Consider the following 21,073-nt stretch of genomic DNA (forward strand, 5'->3'; position numbering starts at 1 on the left):
ATTGAGTTTACCTCATTTCCTGACTAATATAAAAAAGTCAGATGATTCCATGACCGGTGTATACAAGTAGATGATTTCTTCTGCCCACAATCAGCTGCTCACCACTCTGGGCAACTCTGCACCAGCATTTCTGAGTGTCAGGACAAACTTACTGACAAGAATACTGTATCTTCCATACTTGCTGAGGATTTGTCAGGAATAGGCTCTGGGAATTTGACAGACTTCTTGCCTCACACCCCAGTGCAGCAACATCCATTTGTTTGTGCTCTGCCTCAATACTCATTACCATTCCAGTATCAACAAAATTTCTGCTAGGAATTTCCTGTGGGTTTACCTTATCTCGTTTGTGTAGGGAGTTAAAACTTTACCTCCACCTTCTTGAGGTTTCCACCTGAGAATTAAATTGACATTAAGACAGACTGACAAAAGAAAAGCATATCAATTTGATTTTTAAGTGTACAAGGAAGTCTCCTCCCCCAGAAATGGAAGACCCAAAGGAGTGGCAAAACCTAAGTACTTATGTGTGCGATTGAACAGAGTGGAAATTGTAGAAAAGTACAGTGTATGGGGGAAACTAAAGGAAGAGAAGTATTTTAATAAGATCTTGTATAGACTTCTCTCAGCCTTGACTCCTACTTCTGGTATTAAGGCTACTTCTTTCCTCCTGGTGTAGGGAGAGTAATTCTCACCTGGGAGTCTTTCATCTCCTGTTGCAGGGGGAAGAGGGGATGAGGGCCTTTCTTGCACCTGCTGTTTTTCAAGTGCCTTTAGCTCAAAATAATCAATATGTCGAAGTGACATATTTTGGGATAGCTTCCCCTGAGCCCCTTCTCCTGACTTGTTTCCAGCATGTTCCTCTCACCCACAATGGATTTTGAGAATTGAAGACAAACCGAGGGAAAATTTTCCTCTCACAGTGAAATACCACTATGTCCACTATGTGCTTAATTGCTTCTTGTTTTCAAGATTTTATTTATTTATTAGAGACCCACCAAGATGCCAAGATGCCAGGGAGACAGACAGACAGACAGACAGACAGACACACACACACACACACACACACACACACAACAGGCAGAGGGAGAAGCAGGCTTCATGCAGGGAGCCCGACGTGGGATTCGATACCAGGACTCTAGGATCACGCCCCGGGCTGAAGGCGGCACTAAACCGCTAAGCCACTGGGGCTACCCTGCTTCTTGTTTTCTTTTCTTTTTTCTTTTTTTCTTTTTTTCTTTTTTTTTTTTGCTTGCTTCTTGTTTTCTAACATGTTTTCTAATGTTAGATTCTCTGTTCAAATCTAAAACCACAGTCTTCTAAAAGTCAACCACTAAATTCCTTCATTAGTTCCATTATAGTCACAAGACCTATTAATGCCATGTTCTTTTCCTATTATTAAAAAATCTCCTTTCTTAGCTTAACTTCTAAAAAGCCATTAATTGGTCTCCTCCATTGCTCTCAAGGATGTTGTCCAGTACCAACAAACACTATCCTTCTCCTTTTTATAAGAATTCCTGATTTTCATTCAGGTATTACCCATTCCCTTCAGCTATGGGCTTCAGGGAAAGCTAACTCCACCCTGAAGGCAAGGGCAGTGGTGGTGATCCCTGTTTGGTTTAAGCCAATCTCAACATTCCATCCAGGCAATGCCGATATGTGATTTAGGTCACATACTTGGGGATCTGAATGTCCTCGCCAACTAAACATGAAGGAAGAAGTATGAAGCCACATTCTGGCAGCCACCTTATGACATCATAAATGGCCAGGCAAACAGACAGACAGAAACAGTTCTTGTTATCATCCTTGAGCTATTGGATCAATCAAATATGAAACCAGACCTATTCCTGAATTCCCATACAATAAATTTCCTTATTTTTTTTAAAATACTGTTTTTTAGAGCAGTTTTAGGCTCACAGTAAAACTGAAAAGAAGGTACAGAGATTTCCCAGAAAAACCATGAGAGACTCTTAACTCTAGGGAACAATCTGAGAGGTGCTGGAGGGGAGGGGAGTGGGGGGATGGGGTAACTGAGTGGTGGGCATCAGAGGGCACGTGATTAGTACTGGGTGTTATACGCAACTAATGAATTATTGACTACTACATCTGAAACTAATGATGTACTACATGTTGGCTAATTGAATTCAAATAAAAAAAAAACGGTATAGAGATTTCACATATACCCCCTGCCCCATACATGCACAGCCTCCCCTAATACCAAATATCCCCCAACAGAGTTCTGCATTTGCTGCAATTCTTAAAATACCTTGACCTGTTATTACCTGAAGTCCTTAGTTTACGTTAATTCTGGGTATTGTACCTTCTATGGTTTTGAACAAATGTATAATAACATGAATCCACCATTACAGTACACAAAATAGTTTCACTGCCCTAAAAATCCTTCGTGCTTCACCTATTCATTCCTCCCTCCCCTGCAACCCCTGGCAACCACTGATCTTTTGCCATGTTGCCTTTGCCAGAATGTCAGAGTTGGAATCATACAATATGTAGCCTTCTCAGATTGGCTTCTTTTATTTCATTCCTCCATGTCTTTTCATAGCTTGATAACTCATTTCTTTTTATTGCTGAATAAGATTCCAAAGTCTGGAAGTACTAAAGTTTGTTTATCCATTTATCTACTGAAGGACACCTTGGTTGCTTCAAGCTTTGGCGAATTATGAATCAAGCTGGCATAAACATCCATGTGCAGGGTTTTGTGTGGATGTAAGTTTTCATCACCTTTAGATAAACACTAAGGAGGAGCATATAGTAAAGTATGTTTAATTTTGTAAGAAACTGCCAAACTGTCTTCCTAAGTGTCTATACTACTTTGCATACCCAGGAACAATAAATGAGAGTTCCTGTTACTCCTCACCCTTGGTAGTGTTTGGTGTTGTCTGTGTTCTGCATTTTGGACATTCTAATAGATGCTGCAGGGGACCTGGGCAGACCACCCCCAAATGTGCCACAATGGCATACTGATTATTTCTAAATACACTATTTTAAGTGCAGCCTGTGCAAGAAGGACCCTAAGAACCCCCCCGTCCCTCTGAAAGCAGGAAATAAATCTCCCATGTGAAAGTCACTTTCCCGGTACCAGGAGGTAAGAGACATCCTTTATCACCAGAGATAGGGAATTGAGAGCTGAGAAGGCCACATAAGCCAACTGTAGAGGCCACTTTTAGGCAATAGGCTTGAGCAATGAAAACCTGAGTGAGATAAAACGGCCCCCGCAGTGACTACTGGGCCGAATGCAAACAGGTTCATCAGGGGACCCACCTCAAAACAGTCATATGCCCTAGCTGACCAATGCGCTACTTACAACCAGGCACAGGTACTGAAAAAGGAAAATTGCATACATTCCCATACTCCTCAGTAACCCCCCCCCCCCATACATTAGTAGAGCCCCCCACCACTGCCTCCTGGCAGATAGTTTCTCCCTTGCTGTCCTGCTCTCTGCTCCCTTGCAGTAAACTTCTATCTCCTTGTTCTGCCTTGGGTGAATTATTTCACCACCTGCTGTTTCACTGGCCTCCACCCTATCGGGTCACCCCACACCAACTTTGTTATCTTTTGCTAATTTACTACATTAGCCCAGATTCTGTTCAGAACTTCTTACTGATTTGAGCTCCCAAACACAAGTTTTCTTTGTCCTGTCAATACCTCATAAATGTGTTGGCTCTTTGTCTAAAATGCATAAAAATTGCTTGCCATAAAAATAATTTTTTTAAAAAAAAGCCCTGCCTGGGTCATTTCTTTGGGTCTCTTTTTTTTTTTTTTTTAATTTTTATTTATTTATGATAGTCACAGAGAGAGAGAGAGAGAGAGGCAGAGACACAGGCGGAGGGAGAAGCAGGCTCCATGCACCGGGAGCCCGATGTGGGATTCGATCCCGGGTCTCCAGGATCGCGCCCTGGGCCAAAGGCAGGCGCCAAACCGCTGCGCCACCCAGGGATCCCCATTTCTTTGGGTCTCAATTTCATTATTGGGCCTCCACGTGCACAGCATAAAACGTTTTTTTTTTTTTTCTCCTGTTAATTTGTCTCATGTCAATTTAATTCTTAGACCAGCTAGGAGACCTTGAAGGCAGAGGGAAATAATTTTTCCTCCCCTGCAATGTATAATTTCCTTATTTTTTTTTAAAGATTATTTATTTATATATTCAGAGAGAGGGAGAGAGAGAGAGAGACAGAGGGACAAGCAGGCTCCACGCAGGGAGCCCGACGTGGGACTCGATTCCGGGTCTCCAGGATCACACCCCGGGCCGCAGGCGGCGCCAAACCACTGCGCCACCGGGGCTGCCCTTCCTTTTAAACCAGTTCGAGGGATCCCTGGGTGGAGCCTGCTTCTCCCTCTGCCTGTGTCTCTGCCCCTCTCTCTCTATGTGTGACTATCATAAAAAAAAAAAAATTTAAACCAGTTCGAGTTTATTTTTGTTACTTGCAATCAAAAGAATCCTAACTACTATAAATTCATGACATGGCTAAAGAATTCTTAAAAGACTAACTGGATTCTGGAGGGAATAAAAGTTTAAGTGTCAAAAATAAAGCCACACAAGTATACCATTAGGGAAAAAGATAAAAGAGAAAATGTTAATAATCATACATAGGAGAAGGTAATCATTAGCCTAACACAAAACCAGGAAACTTGTTAAAAAGAAAATCACAGGCCTAAAATGGTGTCCCCAAGTCAGCAAACCTGGGCTTAAAACCTAACCTAACCGCAATTCTAACCTCTCCTGGATACATAGTCTGAACTAGTCAGTCAGGAATTTTCTGATCAGCCTCAGTGAGGAATCAGTCACAGGGCCCTCTACATTCCCCAAAGAAAGATGGGTCATCAGTATAAGATCTCCCTGACCCTCCCCCTAAGGAAGGGTGACCTTGCCTGAAACAATCCTTTTATTTTCTTTTGCTAATATCTGCTACCCAATTATGAATCATGTTTAATAAAGTCACTTAGATTTTCAAATTTTTTGGTTGAATTTTTGTTTTTTGTTTTTTGTTTTTTTTTTTAAGCCTAAATGCTATTTATTGAAAAGAGCAGAGAAGAGAGAGTACAGGCTCCCTGAATTTTGGTTTTTAGCAACACAAAGGAAAAGACCAAGAGATTGAACATCATAAAATGTGAAGATATGATAAAAGAAAATGAAAAGATAAAGTTACAGAACAGGAGAAAATAGAACACATAATGTACAGGTAATAAATAAAGGCCTTCTACAAGTCAGTAAGAAATCTGGCCAAAAGATATCAAAAAGCAGCTCTCAGAAGGTAAAATACAAATCAACAATAAATATAGGAAATAATACTAGCTCAACTTGATGGACTAAATCCATAATTTGTCTTCTCCCAAATCCCTTCACAGGAAAGAAAAGACCTTTTTTAAAAAAAAAAAAAGTTTTTATTTTTAAGTAATCTTTATATTCAATGTGGGGCTCAAATTCAAAACCCCAATATCAAAGACCACATGCTCCACTTACTGAGCCAGTTAGGTACTCCAAAATATATTGTTTAAAAAAATAAATCCATGAGTGCCTGGGTGGCACAGTTGGTTAAGCATCTGACTCTCGGTTTCAGCTCAGGTCATGATCTCTGGTTCCTGGGATAGAGTCCTGTGACAAGCTCTGCACTCAGCAGGGAGTCTGAATAAATGTTTAAAAAAATTAGTGATGATGATACAATAATGAAACACTATTCAAAAGTAAAGTACAGTCCTAAATAGACTTATTGGAATATAATAAGAAAAACAAAAGTGGGGATCCCTGGGTGGCGCAGCGGTTTGGCGCCTGCCTTTGGCCCAGGGTGCGATCCTGGAGACCCGGGATCGAGTCCCACGTCGGGCTCCCGGTGCATGGAGCCTGCTTCTCCCTCTGCCTGTGTCTCTGCCGCTCTCTCTCTCTCTGTGACTATCATAAATAAATAAAAAAAAAAGAAAAAAAAAAGAAAGAAAAAAAAGAAAAACAAAAGAACCAATCCTTTATCTCAATAAGTCAGATAAAAATATAGCCATATAAACACAGGAAAAAAGCACTGATTAAAAAAATCAAATAGGGGTGCCTGGGTGGTTCAGTTGGTTAAGCATCTGCCTTAGCTCAGGTCACAGTCTCAGGGTCCTGGGATCAAGCCCCATGTCAGGCTCTCTGCTCAGTGGGGAGCCTACTTCTCCTTCTCCCTCTCCCTCTGTGCTCTGCTTCTCCCTCAAATAAATAAATAAAACCCTTTATTTTTTTTTATATTTTGAACAGATTTTTCTTGTTTTTTTTTTATTTTTATAAATTTATTTTTTATTGGTGTTCAATTTGCCAACATATAGAATAACACCCAGTGCTCATCCTGTCAAGTGCCCACCTCAGTGCCCGTTACCCAGTCACCCCCACCCCCCGAATAAAACCCTTTAAAAAAAATCAAAGCAGATATTAAACAGAAACAGCAACAAAAATATTAAAGATAAAAAAGTTGGCGGAGAGCTAAAGTATTCTAAGGTCTTTGTTATTTTCTGAGAGGTCAGGATGTTAACTCTTCACTCTGTTAACATTTTAACAGTAAACATTAAAACAACAGTTACCTTTTTAAAAATTCAACAGTAACCACTAAAAAATAGTTTGATTTCTGTATAAATAAAAGAGAAAAGAAAAAAGGAAATTTTATCAACCCAAAAGAGGGCAAGAAAGTACAAAAGCAGCACAGAGAAAGCACACAATAAAATGACAGTAATACCTGAATATATCAGTAATCAATAATTATTGATGGATCAAACTTGCCTATTAACATAAATGGAACACCAGGCTTGATTTTTCAATTAATTAATTAATTAATTTAAAAAATATATTCTATTTATTCATGACAGACAGAGACATAGGCAGTGGGAGAAGCAGGCTCCTCACAGGGCACCCAATGGGGGACTTGATCCCTGGATATGGGATCATCACCCCAGCAAAAGGCAGACGCTCAACCGCTGGGCCACTCAGGCATCCTCAGACTTGATTTTTTAAAAAATTTATTACAGTTCTTTCCCAGAGACATACCAAATGCTTAAAAATATAAGGAAGAAAAAAAAAGGGGGATCCCTGGGTGGCGCAGCGGTTTAGCGCCTGCCTTTGGCCCTGGGCGCGATCCTGAAGACACGGGATCGAATCCCACGTCGGGCTCCCGGTGCATGGAGCCTGCTTCTCCCACTGCCTATGTCTCTGCCTCTCTCTCTCTCTCTCTCTCTGTGACTATCATAAATAAATAAAAAAAAAAAAAAGAAAAAGAAAAAAAGGGAAAACAGAGAAAAAGATACACGTGACAAATACTAACAACAAAAAACTGATGTACCTGTATTATCAGTCCAAATGAGCTCAAAGCAAAAAATAAAGTATTACCAAAGATAAAGATCATGATTTTAAAAAAATTTCAATTCATCAAGAAGACACAATTCTAAACTTGTTGCATTTAATAAGCTCACTTTAAAATATAAGTGATAATAGTATTTGAAGAAAATAAGGGAAGTGATTTTTCTAATCTGAGAGTATCTATATTTGAGTATCCTCAAAAGCATTCCCTACACTATAAAATATTGTTGAAGGAAAATAAAGAAGACCTAATAAATGGAAAAACATCCCACTTCATGAATCAGAAGATTTAATATTACATCTTAATTAACTTAGTTTGTTTAAAATGGCACTGTTCCCGTTATGGGACTGAATATTGGCTTCCCAAAAATCACATGTTGAATTCTAATCCTCAGCACCACAGAATGTGATTGTATTTGGAAATAGTGCCTCTAAGAAGGTGATTAAATTAAACGAGGCCATATGAATGGACCCTAATCCAATATGACTAGTGTCTTATAAAAAGAGGAGATTAGGACACAGACATGCATGAGAAAAGAACACATGAAGATACAAGAAGATTGTCAACCATAAGGCAAGAGAGAGGTCTGGAACAGATTCTTCCTTCATGGTCCCCAGAAGAAAACAACCCTATTGACACCTTGTGATCTTGTTTTCTATCTTCTAGAAGAACAGGAAGTTAATTTATGTTGTTCACACCACCACTCTGTGTGATTTGTTATGGTCACCTTGGCAGACTCTGCAAATTGATGTACAGATTAAATGCAATCTCCAACAAAATTCCAGCTGGCTTCTTGATATAAATTGACAAGCTGATCCTAAAATCCCCATGGAAATTCAAAGAACACAGAATCTTGAAAGAGTAAAGTTGGATGATTCATAATTCCCAATTTCAAAACTTACTACAAAGCAACAATAATCAAGACAATGTGATACACACATAGAACCAACATAAAGATCAACAAAATAAAACTGAGAGTCCAGAAATAAACTCTCACATTTATGGTCGGTTGAATTTTGACAAGGGTGCCAAGAAAATAAGAATGATCTTTTCAGGGCTGCCTGGGTGGCTCAGCGGTTGAGTGTCTGCCTTCAGCTCAGGTTGTGATCCCTGGTTCCAGGATCGAGTCCCACATCAGGCTCTTTGCATGGAGCCTGCTTCTCCCTCTGCCTGTGTCTCTGCCTCTCTCTCTCTCTCTCTGACTATCATAAATAAATAAAAATTTGAAAAAAAAAAAAAAGAATTTGGCGACTGGAGGCTTTTCTAGCTGCCAGAAACTTCAGCGCCCGCCCTCGTGCGGCCAACAAGCTTCTGAGAAGCAGAACTAGGAGAGTCACCACCACCCCCACCCCACCCCCCACCCCCCAGTAAACTGCAGCTTTTTCAGTACGTAATGCAAGTTCATGTGTATCATTTTCGCTCTTGCTTTTAAAGGTACGCCTCTGACCTGGTGGGACAGGAGCCCTCCAAGCCCAATTTGGCAGGCTACTCGGCCCCACTGGGCGCGCAGCCTGCAGGTGACGGAGCCTGCCACTAGAGGATCGCTGAGCAGTTTCTGACTTTCTCCACTGCCCAGTTCAGCTGACTCGGGACTGAAACCAAGAGGCAAAATGGTGGCCTCCGCCGGCGCTATTCTGCGAGCCTCGGGACTCCGCCGACGGGGCTCCCTGCCGAGGACTCCAAAGCTGTGGGCAGGGGCCCGAGGCTCGGCGACGGTGAGCCTGGCGCCCGCGGGCCGCTGCGCCTGGGACGAGCCCGTGCGCATCTCCGTGCGCGGCCTGGGCCCGGGACAGCCCGTCACGCTGCGCGCGTCCCTGCGCGACGAGAGGGGCGCGCTCTTCCGGGCCCACGCGCGCTACCGGGCGGACGACCGCGGCCTCCTGGACCTGGCGCGCGCGCCCGCGCTGGGCGGCAGCTTCGTGGGGCTCGAGCCCATGGGGCTGCTCTGGGCCCTGGAGCCCGAGACGCCCTTGGTGCGGCTGGTGAAGCGGGACGTGCAGACGCCCTTCGCCGTGGAGCTGGAGGTGCTGGACGGCCACGAGCCCGACGCCGGGCGGCTCCTGGGCCGGGCGCTGCACGAGCGCCACTTCCTGCGGCCCGGGGTGCGGCGGGTGCCGGTGCGCGCGGGCCGGGTGCGCGGCTCGCTCTTCCTGCCCCCAGGTGAGCGCCCGGGGTCCCGGGCTGCCCTGTCTGCCTTTCTCTTTTCTCCTGCACTTCTCCCCACAGTAAGGAGGTAGCTCCTGACATTGCAGAGACATTCCGTGGGGGCCTCAGAATGGGCCCTGGTGGGGACGTGGCTCTGCCGTTCCAAAACTGAAGGTTAGTTAGAAGACACAGTAAGGAAACGGAAAAGACAGTTTTGTCTTATTTATTTATTCATGAGAGACACACAGAGAGAAGCAGGCTCCATGCGGGGAGCCCAACGTGGGACTCGATCCCGGGACTCCAGGATCACGCCCTGGGCCGAAGGCAGGCACTCAACCACTGAGCCACCCAGGGATCCCGGAAAAGACAGTTGTAAGTGAAAACAAAAACATTTATAGGTAGTTCCAAGTCTTTAATGATTATTTTTTTAAAGAATTTATTTATTTACTCATTCATTCATGCATTCATTCATTCATTCAAAAGAGAGGAAGTGAGAGCATAAGAACGGGGAGGGGGAGAGGCAGAAACAGACTCCTCACAGGTGGGAGCCCAACCCCGGATCTGTCACAGGACTCTAGGATCACAACCTGAGCCGAAGGCAGACACTCAACCAACTGAGCTACCCAGGTGCCCTAACGATTATTTCTTTAAAAATTTGTTTTTACGTAATCTTTATACCCAAAGTGGAACTCAAACTCACAACCCCCAGATCAAGAGTCCCTTGCTCTACAGATTGAGACAGCTAGGCATCTCTTTAATGATTCTTTAAAATCATCCTCAGTATAGCAACTTTGCTTTTCTCACAGTATGCTAAGGTTTAAGAAAATTAGCACGGAGAAAGTCCTCTTGCTATGAACTTGAAAAGCAAAAATATTGGATAATTTTAGCAACATGAAAAGCAGTTGGCCAATGAACACATAAAAAGATATTATCTTAAAAAAAGATATTATCGGGATCCCTGGGTGGCGCAGCGGTTTGGCGCCTGCCTTTGGCCCAGGGCGCGATCCTGGAGACCCGGGATCGAGTCCCACGTCGGGCTCCCGGTGCATGGAGCCTGCTTCTCCCTCTGCCTGTGTCTCTGCCTCTCTCTCTCTCTGTGTGACTATCATAAATAAATAAATAAAAATTAAAAAAAAAAAAAGATATTATCTTTTTTATGCAAAATAAAGCTACACAATACATTTCACACTCTCAAAATTTGCCAAAATTTAAAAGTCTGACTTTATCAATTGTTGACAAGTACATGGAGTCAAAGGAATCCACATACGATGCTGAAAGGAATAGTTATTCATATAGCCCAGGAAATAATTTTTAACTTAGAAATTTGTATCATGGGCAGCCTGGGTGGCTCAGCAGTTGAGCATCTGCCTTTGGCCCGCGGTGTGATCCTGGAGACCTGGGATCGAGTCCCACGTTGGGCTCCCTGCATGGAGCCTGCTTCTCCCTCTGCCTGTGTCTCTGCCTCTCTCTGTGTGTGTCTCTCATGACCGAATAAATAAATAATTACATCTTTAAAAAAAAAAAGAAATTTGTATCATTCTACTCCTGTATATGTGTACTAAGAGGCATTGTTTGTAAGAGCAAAACAATTGGAAACAGCCCAAAAGGGATCCCTGGGTGGCGCAGCGGTTTGGTGCCTGCCTTTGGCCCAGGGCGCGATCCTGGAGACCCAGGATCAAATCCCACATCAGGCTCCTGGTGCATGGAGCCTGCTTCTCCCTCTGCCTATGTCTCTGCCTCTCTTTCTCTCTGTGACTATCATAAATAAATAAAAATTAAAAAAAAAAAAAAAAGGAAACAGCCCAAAAGTCCATCAACAAGAGAACTGATGAATATACTGAGGTATGTTTACAGCAGCAGAAGTGATGGACCTGCAGCTATGAGGATCAAAATGGACTAATCTCAAAAAGAATACTGAGTGGAACAATCAAGTCCCAGAAGAACACATTCAGTATCATTACATTTATTTGTTTAAAAGGTTTTTTAAATTTATTTATTCATGAGTGTCATAGAAAGAGGCAGAGACACAGGCAGAGGGAGGAGAAGCAAGCTGCATGCAAGGAACCAGATGCGGGACTTGATCCTAGGAATCTGGGATCACGCCCTGAGCCAAAGGCAGATGCTCAACCCCTGAGCCACCCAGGTGTCCCAGTATCATTGCGTTTAGATAAAACTCCAAAAATAGGCAAAATAAAATACTGTTTAAGTTACACATATAAGTGATAATACTATAAAGAAAATCAAGAGAGAAATAAAATACAGGATAGTGGAAAAAGAGTGAAGGGCACAGGTACTCAGAGGGCTTCAATAGTACTGTAATATTTCTTAAGATGCTGGGCATAAAGTGTTTGCTTTATTATTTTTAAGGTTTTGCATGTTAAATACAAGCTTTTTTTTTTAATTTTTATTTATTTATGATAGTCACAGAGAGAGAGAGAGGAAGCAGGCTCCATGCACCGGAAGCCCGACGTGGGATTCGATCCCGGGTCTCCAGGATCGCGCCCTGGGCCAAAGGCAGGCGCCAAACCGCTACGCCACCCAGGGATCCCTAAATACAAGCTTTTAAAAAAGATTTTATTTATTTATTTATTTATTTATTTATTTATTTATTTATTTATGAGAGACAGAGGAGGCCATAAGCGGGGAAGGAGCAGAGAGAGAGGGAGGGACAAGCAGACTGCACACTAAGCGTGGAGCCCAATGTGGGGCTCGATTCCAGGACCCTGAGATTATGACCTGAATTGAAATCAGATGCTTAACCACTTGAGCCACCCAGGTGCCCCTAAATACAAGCTTTTTACATAAATGGTGAAAATGTCCAGTAAATGGAATCATAAGAGTATGCAGCTTTTTGAGTCTAGGTTAATGCATTTGAGATTCATTTATGCTCCATATATCCAATAGTTCTTTCTTATTTCTTAGTACTACTCCCTCCGTTCTGCGGGTGTACTTCAGTTTTATTCATTCATTCTCCCTCTCCCCGGCCCTTTGCCCCTCGCTTGTACTCTCTCTCTCTCAAATAAGTAAAAAATATATTTTTTAAAGTGGTAAAAAATGTGGGGGGCGCCTGGGTGGCTCAGTTGATTGGGCATCTGTCTTTGGCTCAGGTCATGATCCCAGGGTCCTGGGGTCTGGGATTGAGCCCCACAACAGGCTCCCTGCCCAGCCGGGAGTCTCTGCTTCTCCCTCTCCCTCTGCCCCTACCCCCACCCCTGCTCACTCACTTGCTCTCTCAAATAAAGTCTTTAAAACAAAACAAAAGCAGTTTTATTGGCTCAACAGTTGAAGGATTGAGTTTCAGGCTGGGTTTCAAATCTTTGGAGATTATGAATAAAGTTACTACAAACTCTTGCATATGCACTTTTGTGTGAATACAAATTTTCACTTCTCTTGGGTGAATACCAAGGAATGGGATTGCTAAATCATATGGTAAGTGTTTATAAGAAATTGCCCAACTGTTTTCCAAAGTGGCTGTATCATTTTGCATTTCCACCAGCAATTTATGAGGACTCCACTTGCTCTACATGCTCTCTAGCATTTGGTAGTGTCAGCTTTGGAGGTGGGGAGAGGGTAATGATTTTGCTTTTTCATTATAAGTTATTTTTAATTACAAAAGTAAGGCATGCTTTCTGTAAAAAATCTGTGAGGCTTTGAGGTGCTGGGTATAGGGGAAATGTGGATTGAGCCTATGCCACTGGATCTTTGAAGACCAGAGGTTGTCTAGCATTTCTGATTGTCAATATTAAACTCTGACATCAACACGTAGACCACACATGGCTTTTGACTACACTGCAGAGAGTTTCAGGAATAGTTCATTTTTGTGTTTTGTTTCTTCCAAAGAACCTGGGCCCTTTCCAGGGATTGTGGACATTTATGGAGTTGGAAGTGGCCTTCTGGAATATCGAGCTAGTCTGTTGGCTGGCAAAGGTTTTGCTGTGATGGCTCTGGCTTACCATAACTATGAAGATCTCCCCAAGGGCCTGGAGATCCTCCACCTGGAGTACTTTGAAGAAGCTGTGAACTACCTTCTGGATCACCCTCAGGTTGGAACTTCTTTAGGTTTTATGATCTACATGTCAGATGTCCTCATAACTGCTCTTAATTTTCACAGAATGTGATAAATTCACTACAGCCCCTCCCAGTCCCTAACGCAAGCTACTACCATTTAGAGTCACTTCTCATAGACAGTTTCTATGCAATTTTATGTTCTCATATTTCCTTCTAGTAAAGATGTTCTTAGTTGGTTTGGAATTTTAAATCCCAGTATTTTATAGTATATCATAATAGGCCCAGACATGTTTGAAACAGGATATAGGAAGTAGAGGGAAAGGGGAAAGGAATCACTATCTCCAGAAGGCAGTAGGTTAAAAGAACTGGGCAACCAAAGAACTGGAGTAATCAGAAGTGTTTTGAGGGTTATAGGGCTCAGGGTATCCAAGGATCAGGAGATAAGCCTTGCTTATTTTACAGTTCAGAGCTCAGTGGACAGGAGGCTTTGGAACTCTTAGAAAAGGTGATATGGTGCAGTGGCACCAGCATGAATGTGGATAGACAAGAGTTAAATGTAAGTTTTGATTCACAAATTGCAAACTAGCCCCATGAACTTGCTTTTTCCTCCTCTGAAAAGTTGAGATGATAATAATATATCATTTAATTTCTAGTGCTTTTCCTCTAGAAGGAATAAATGGTTGAAACCAATCAAGGGTGCTATTGTAGAAGAAGCCCATAAGGAAAAGAAGACTGCTGTTGAGAGGTGAATCAGATGGCCATTTGTAATAGGAGATGTTGGTAATGTTGGCAAGAGCAGTCCTTGCGGAATAGCACAGACCCAAACTACCCTGAGAGGATTTGGGTAAAGAAGGGAAGACAAAAAGAACAACTTAGATAACTGGTCCCCACAAATTTGCTGTAAATGAGAGTAGAAAACTAGGGCAGAGTGGATGTAAGGGCGAGGGTTTGTTGTGAAAATAGAGCAGTAAGTATGCCCATGGGAATGGGCCAGTACAGAAGAAAGTGACGAAGAAGGAGAGAGCTGATATGATTGCAGCGGCAAGTCCTGGAGAATGAGAGTGGAGGAGATACCAAGTGCAAGCATCAGGGGGGCCTCTAATAAGCACAGAGGGAGTTTGGAAACCCAAGAGAAGGCAGAGAACTTGAGCTCCTGTGGAACTAAGTAGATCCTGCAGGGGGAAAAGAGGAGGAGTTCCTACTGGAAAGCTTTATTTTCTCCAGCTGGTATGAAGAGCTGACAGTGAAAGGGAACAGGGTTAAAGGTTAAAAGGTTTGAGGTTGTAGGAGAGATGTGATATGGTCTTCTGGAGAAGTGGAAAGCAAACTTAAGTGAAATGAGGCAGGATGGATGAGAAACATGGATGCTGAGAAGCCAAAGTATCTAATATATCCTCTACATGGTTGTTGAAATCACCAAGAATGATGATGGAGCAATTGCAGAAAGGAAGATAAGAGGGGAAGAATAAGTCAATACTCTAAGGTTGCAAAAGTTGGCAAATAGTAGAGCCCAGATTCAGGCTTATTTCTACCTACTTTCCAATTCTGGGCACTGTTCATCAATTGCACTGTTCATGGTCTCATTCTCCTTCCTCCTCTGTCCTTTTCTCAGGTAAAGGGTCCGGGAGTCGGGCTGCTTGGCACTTCCAAAGGAGGTGAGCTCTGCCTCTCCATGGCCTCATTCCTGAAGGGCATCACTGCCTCCGTCATAATCAATGGCTCCGTGGCCAATGTTGGGGGAACCTTACACTACAAGGATGAGATCCTGCCCCCTGTGGGCCTAGACCTAAATCGAATGAGGGTGACCAAAGATGGCTTGGCAGACATTTTGGATGTCCTGAATAGCCCTTTGGAAGGAGCTGACCAGAAGAGTTTCATTCCCGTGGAAAGGGCTGAGAGTGCCTTTCTGTTCCTTGTAGGTCTGGATGACCACAACTGGAAGAGTGAATTCTATGCTAATGAGGCCTCTAAGCGCTTACAGGCCCATGGTAGGGAGCAGCCCCAGATCATCTGTTACCCTATGGCAGGGCACTACATTGAGCCTCCTTACTTCCCCATGTGCCAGGCTTCCCTACACACCTTGGTGGGTGGTCCTGTCATCTGGGGAGGGGAGCCCAGGGCTCATGCCATGGCCCAGGTGGATGCTTGGAAGCAGCTCCAGACTTTCTTCCACAAACACTTGGGTGGGGAAAAGTTAGGGGGACTCTCCTGAAAAGATAACCCATTATCTGCAGATTAGGAGGATGAGACTAATGTATACTAAGCAGCAGCAGTTAAAAACAGTTCATCCATTGTGTCATGATAACACTTTTTGGGTTTTTATTCCTTTCTCTTTATTATTTTTTTAATATTTATTTACTTATTATTTATGAGAGAGAGAGAGAGAGAGAGAGAGAGGCAGAGACACAGGAGGAGGGAGAAGCAGGCTCCATGCCAGGAGCCTGATGTGGGACTCGACCCCGGGACTCCAGGATCGCTCCCTGGGCCAAAGGCAGGCACTAAACCACTGAGCCACCCAGGGATCCCCTATTCCTTTCTCTTTAAATGCCATTACCATTAAAAATCGTCTCCATACAAATTATGTCAGGAATGAAAAGAGAGCCTAAGAATAAGCAGCTTTTTAAAGGTTAAATATTGGAACATTACAGGTGAAGCTGCCACCTACTTCCAGTGCTCTCCCTGCTGTCACCACTGTCAGGGAGCAGAATTCCTGTTCTGTCATGTGTCCTTCTAGCTGGACTAAGAATCACATTGACAAGAGATAGATGAACAGAGAAAATCAAATCCGATAGCATATGCACAGAAAATCCACACAGACATGGAAATTCCAAAGTCAGTCAGACAAAATGAGGTCTGTACATCATTCTGAGTTAAGGAGGAAAGGTTAGAGGTCTAGGACTTGGAAGGGAAGGAATGCAATTCACAGAGCAATAAAAAGATCAGGTGTTTGGTGATTAGATAATTTTCCCTGCCATACCGATGGGTCACTCAGATCAAATTTAACTCTGTTGATAACCCTCATCCTGGTAAAGACCCTCAGTTTAGATTCTTCCATAGTTGAGGAACGAGAGTTTCTCTTGAGCCCGTAGGGCCTTGATTGCCTTCAGCTCAAAATAATCTTCTAGCCAAAGTGGCCCATTGATCACTGGGCTGTCATACTCCACAAAATAACCTTTGTGAGGATCTTCATGTGTGTCCTTTCACATACTATGCTTTCACATGCATATACATACCATTGAAAAAAAGGCATTTTGTTGCATAAATGTCAGTTAAAAAATATTGATTTTACAAAACAAGTAAGTGGTGGGAAGAGGCAGCTTTTATTTTACATAAACCTTATCCACAGCAACACATGGGAGTGACAATGGTTTCAGTCCAGGAAGGAGAAAAGCAGCTGGGGAAGGAAATATGCTTCCAGGGCACCAACTGTATGTCACTCATTTAATCTTCACAACTATGGGAGGCAGGTGAAAGAATATGTGCAAGCACAAGCTCTTGTTCACAACATTTTAAAGCAAATACAGTCTGTGAGAGCCAATGATTGCTATTAACAGTTCTTTAGTTAAAGAAAGATGACCCCAATATCAATCTAAAACTCTCCACCCTAGTAATGAAAATTCAGATATATGCATATTGGGCATTATAAACTAGCAAGGTTGTTTCTCATAATTAACCAGAAAGACTTAGAAATTGATGGTTACATCCATGGGCCATAAGACTAAACTTCCGGAGTGGAGAGGTATTCAAGATAATATTTACAAATAATATTTGGAAACATATTTACATTTACAGAAAAAGAACAGGAAGATTATTAAGATGTAAACATGGCTACTTGATCTTTTTTTCTTAATATGGATTATGATTTCTATAATTTATATTTCCCTTCCTCTTCTGTTTTATCATTGAATTTTCTAAATTGCTACATTACTGAAAATTCAGATTCAGACAGCACCTAAATAAATCAAATGTCATCGTGAAAAAAAAAAAGCTGTTAGTAAGCGTGCTAACTAGAGGCTTGTGGTCTCTGGCTCTACCAAGCCAGAACTAAAACAGAAGAAAATTGAGAGCCAAAAGAAACAAAAAGGTATGAAAGAGTTGAAGATTGTTTGTTTTTTACACGAAGAAAATGTAGTGCTTATACTTTCTAGTCTCCACTCACTTCAGCCAGCTCAGGGATGCCTCCTCTGCCCGTGGCCAAGAATGTAATGGCGGGCAGGTGGCTTTCTCTCTTTGTACTACTGATTGTGCTTTCTGCATGTTTTCCTTGGCACATGGGCAAGAAAAAACAGACTGGTTTAACTATACTCTCCAAAGTAATTTCTTCACTGTTTATCATGCTGGAATACCGAGTGTCCCCAAAGAGTCTGGAGCAGGTTTCTCTGAGAGAGCCTCAGGACAGAAACAAAAAGATGTTAAGAGCGTGGATGACCATGTCCCTTGTAGACTGGGCCCTTGCAGTGGACCCAAGGGGGAGAGGAGCCCCTCCTTTAATCCCTTCTGAAGTAAGATGGCTGTATAAACAAGTGGGGGAAATAACATTCTAGTGTAGAGGTAAAACAGAATAAAAGTGTCAAAGGGTCATTATTATATAAGGATGGGACAAACCACATCTAACTTGGTGGAGAGGTGGGGAGGACTTACAAGAAGTGGCATTTCAGATAGGACTTGAAATATGAGGAGAGGACCCCTGAGTGGCTCAGCGGGTTTAGCACCACTTTCGGTCCAGGGCATGATCCTGGGGTCCCGGGGTTGAGTCCCACGTCGGGCTCCCTGCATGGAGCCTGCTTCTCCCTCTGCCTGTGTCTCTGCCTCTCTCGCTCTCTCTCTGTGCGTGTCTCTCGTGAATAAATAAATAAAATCTTTTTAAAAAAAGAAAGAAATAGGATTTAAAATTGGTTTATGGCTTTTTTTCTTTAAAGATAATATATGTTTATTGTAGAAACTTAGGAAATACTGAAAACTATAAAGTGGTCAAAAGGCAGGCAGCTATACTTAATTACTCATTACCAAAGTGTATGTTATGGAAAGGGGGACAGGGAGTAACTCTGGAATGGAGAAGGGTAACAAACACTACCTTAGCCAAGTAAACATCAGCAATAAATTGTGTTGATTCCATATAACCTTGATATGACTGACATGCTGAAAGTGGCACTTCACCTCTGCAGTCTTCCTCCCCAGAAACTGTAACTCTAGGCTGATCATGAGAAAAGCATTAAGCATGTCCAAATTAAGGGATGTTCTGCAAAATACCTGACTACAATACAACTGTCAAGGCCATCAAAAACAAAATGTCTGAGAAACCATCACAGCCAAGAAGAGCCTTAAGGAGACATGACTAAATGTAATATGGTATCTTAGATGGGATACTTGAACAGAAAAAGGGCATTAAGGAAAAACTACAGAAATCTGGACAGAGTATGGAGTTTACTTAATACTAATATACAATATTGGTTCATTAGTTGTGACAAATGTGCCATAGTAATGTAAGATACTAACAAAAGGAGAAAGTATGTGCTGGATATACAGAAAATCTGTTATTTTGCAACTTTTCTGTAAATTGAAAAATTTAAAAATAAAAGGTTTATCTAAGTATTTAAAAAAGAAAGCACAATTAAAATTTTGGTATACTTCATTTCCTTCCAGTCTTTTTGTATATACATATGTGTATTCATATTTTAACCATATATATAGATTTTTTTTTAATTTTTTATTTATTTATGATAGTCACAGAGAGAGAGAGAGAGAGAGAGGCAGAGACACAGGCGGAGGGAGAAGCAGGCTCCATGCACCGGGAGCCTGATGTGGGATTCGATCCCGGGTCTCCAGGATCGCGCCCTGGGCCAAAGGCAGGCGCCAAACCGCTGCGCCACCCAGGGATCCTATATATATAGATTTTTATCCTGCTTTTCTCGGACCTAACATCTTACACTGTGCATGATACCAAACCTCTAAATGTTAACAATATTTCATAATCTATAATTACTTTATTTATTTATTTATTTATTTAAGATTTTATTTATTTACTCATGAGAGACACAGAGACAGAGACACAGGCAGAGGGAGAAATAGGCTCCACGCAGGGAGCCCGACGTGGGACTCGATCCAGGGTCTCCAGGATTGCGCCCTGAGCTGAAGGTGGTGCTAAACCGCTGAGCCACCTGGGCTGCCCTATACTTTTTTTAAAAAAAGAATTTATTTATTCATGAGAGACACAGAGAGAGAGGCAGAGACACAGGAAGAGGGAGAAACAGGCTCCATGCAGAGAGCCTGATGAGGGACTCGATCCTGGGACTCCAGGTTCACGCCCTGAGCCAAAGGTAGACGCTCAACTACTGAGCCACCCAGGTGTCCCCATAAACTATAATTACTTAAGTGGTTTTCTATTTTGGGGCATCTAGGATTTATGTATGTATGTATTTATTTATTTATTTTAAAGATTTTATTTATTTATTCATGAGAAAGAGAGACAGAGACATAGGCAGAGGGGGAAGCAGGCTCCCTGCAGGGAGCCTGATGTGGGACTCAATCCCAGGACCCCAGGATCACGACCTGAGCCAAAGGCAGACACTCAACCACTGAGCCACCCAGGTACCCCTGGACATTTAGGTTTTAAAAACAAGTTAGCTGTAATGATTAGTGTTGTGATTATGATTATTATCTTTGTAAATTCATTTCTGTGTAGATTACAAACCATTTCCTTGGGATGTAGAAGACTTTCTTATTAACTCAAGAAAGAATAAGGCTGAGAATATGTTTCTCCTTTAGGGATAATGAATAGGTTCCATACAATTTAAAAGAAGATTCTAGTGGGATGCATGGGTGGCTCAGCAGCTGAGCCGTCTGCCTTCGGTTCAGAGTGTGATCCCAGAGTCCTGGGATCGAGTCCTGCATCTGGCTCCCTTCATGGAGCCTGTTTCTCTCTTGCCTGTGTCTCTGCCTCTGTCTCGCTGTGCCTCTCATGAATAAATAAGTAAAATCTTAAAAAAAAAAAAAAAAAAGAAGATTCTGGTTTAGGGGTGCCAGGGTGGCTCAGTCGGTTAAGTGTCCAATTCTTTTTAAAAAAATTTTTGTTTTGATAGTCACACACAGAGAGAGAGAGAGAGAGGCAGAGACACAGGCAGAGGGAGAAGCAGGCTCCATGCACCGGGAGCCTGACGTGGGATTCGATCCCGGGTCTCCAGGATCGCGCCCTAGGCCAAAGGCAGGCGCCAAACCGCTGCGCCACCCAGGGATTCCCCTAAGTGTCCAATTCTTGATCTCAGCTCCCAACAAAATTAACAAAAGCAGACCCACACAAAGATATATTGTAATTAAATTGGCAAAATATAGTGATAAAAAAATTTAAAAGCAGCAAGGCAAAAGAAGATGGAAATTTACAAGGGAAAACCCATAAGGTTAGGAGGAAAATTTTCAACAGAAGCTTTACAAGTCAGAAGAGAGTGGCATGATGTATTCCAAGTGCTGAATGGGAAAAATTTGGAGCCAAGAATACTCTATCCAGCAAGGCTATTATTCAGAATAGAAGGAGAGATTAAAGAGTTTCCCAAACAAACAAAAAGTAAAGGCGTTCATGACCGCTAAACCAGCCCTGA

General features: G+C 42.5%; 1 protein-coding gene across 2 annotated transcripts in view; it reads left to right on the forward strand.

Moving 5' to 3' along the window:
* Positions 1-8,706: 8,706 nt before the first annotated feature.
* ACOT4 (acyl-CoA thioesterase 4) overlaps positions 8,707-21,073 on the forward strand; it is a 44,435-nt gene continuing 32,068 nt past the window's right edge. The window contains exons 1-3 of one of the 2 annotated variants that reach the window (XM_026008552.2): positions 8,707-9,488; positions 13,314-13,516; positions 15,094-15,136. In XM_026008552.2, the coding sequence (XP_025864337.1) occupies positions 8,939-9,488; positions 13,314-13,516; positions 15,094-15,136 (796 nt within the window). In that variant the 5' untranslated portion in view covers positions 8,707-8,938. The other variant, XM_026008554.2, reaches the window with a different exon arrangement.

This window comes from Vulpes vulpes, chromosome 6 (assembly GCF_048418805.1).
Source record: "Vulpes vulpes isolate BD-2025 chromosome 6, VulVul3, whole genome shotgun sequence".
NCBI classification, from domain to species: Eukaryota; Metazoa; Chordata; class Mammalia; order Carnivora; family Canidae; genus Vulpes; species Vulpes vulpes.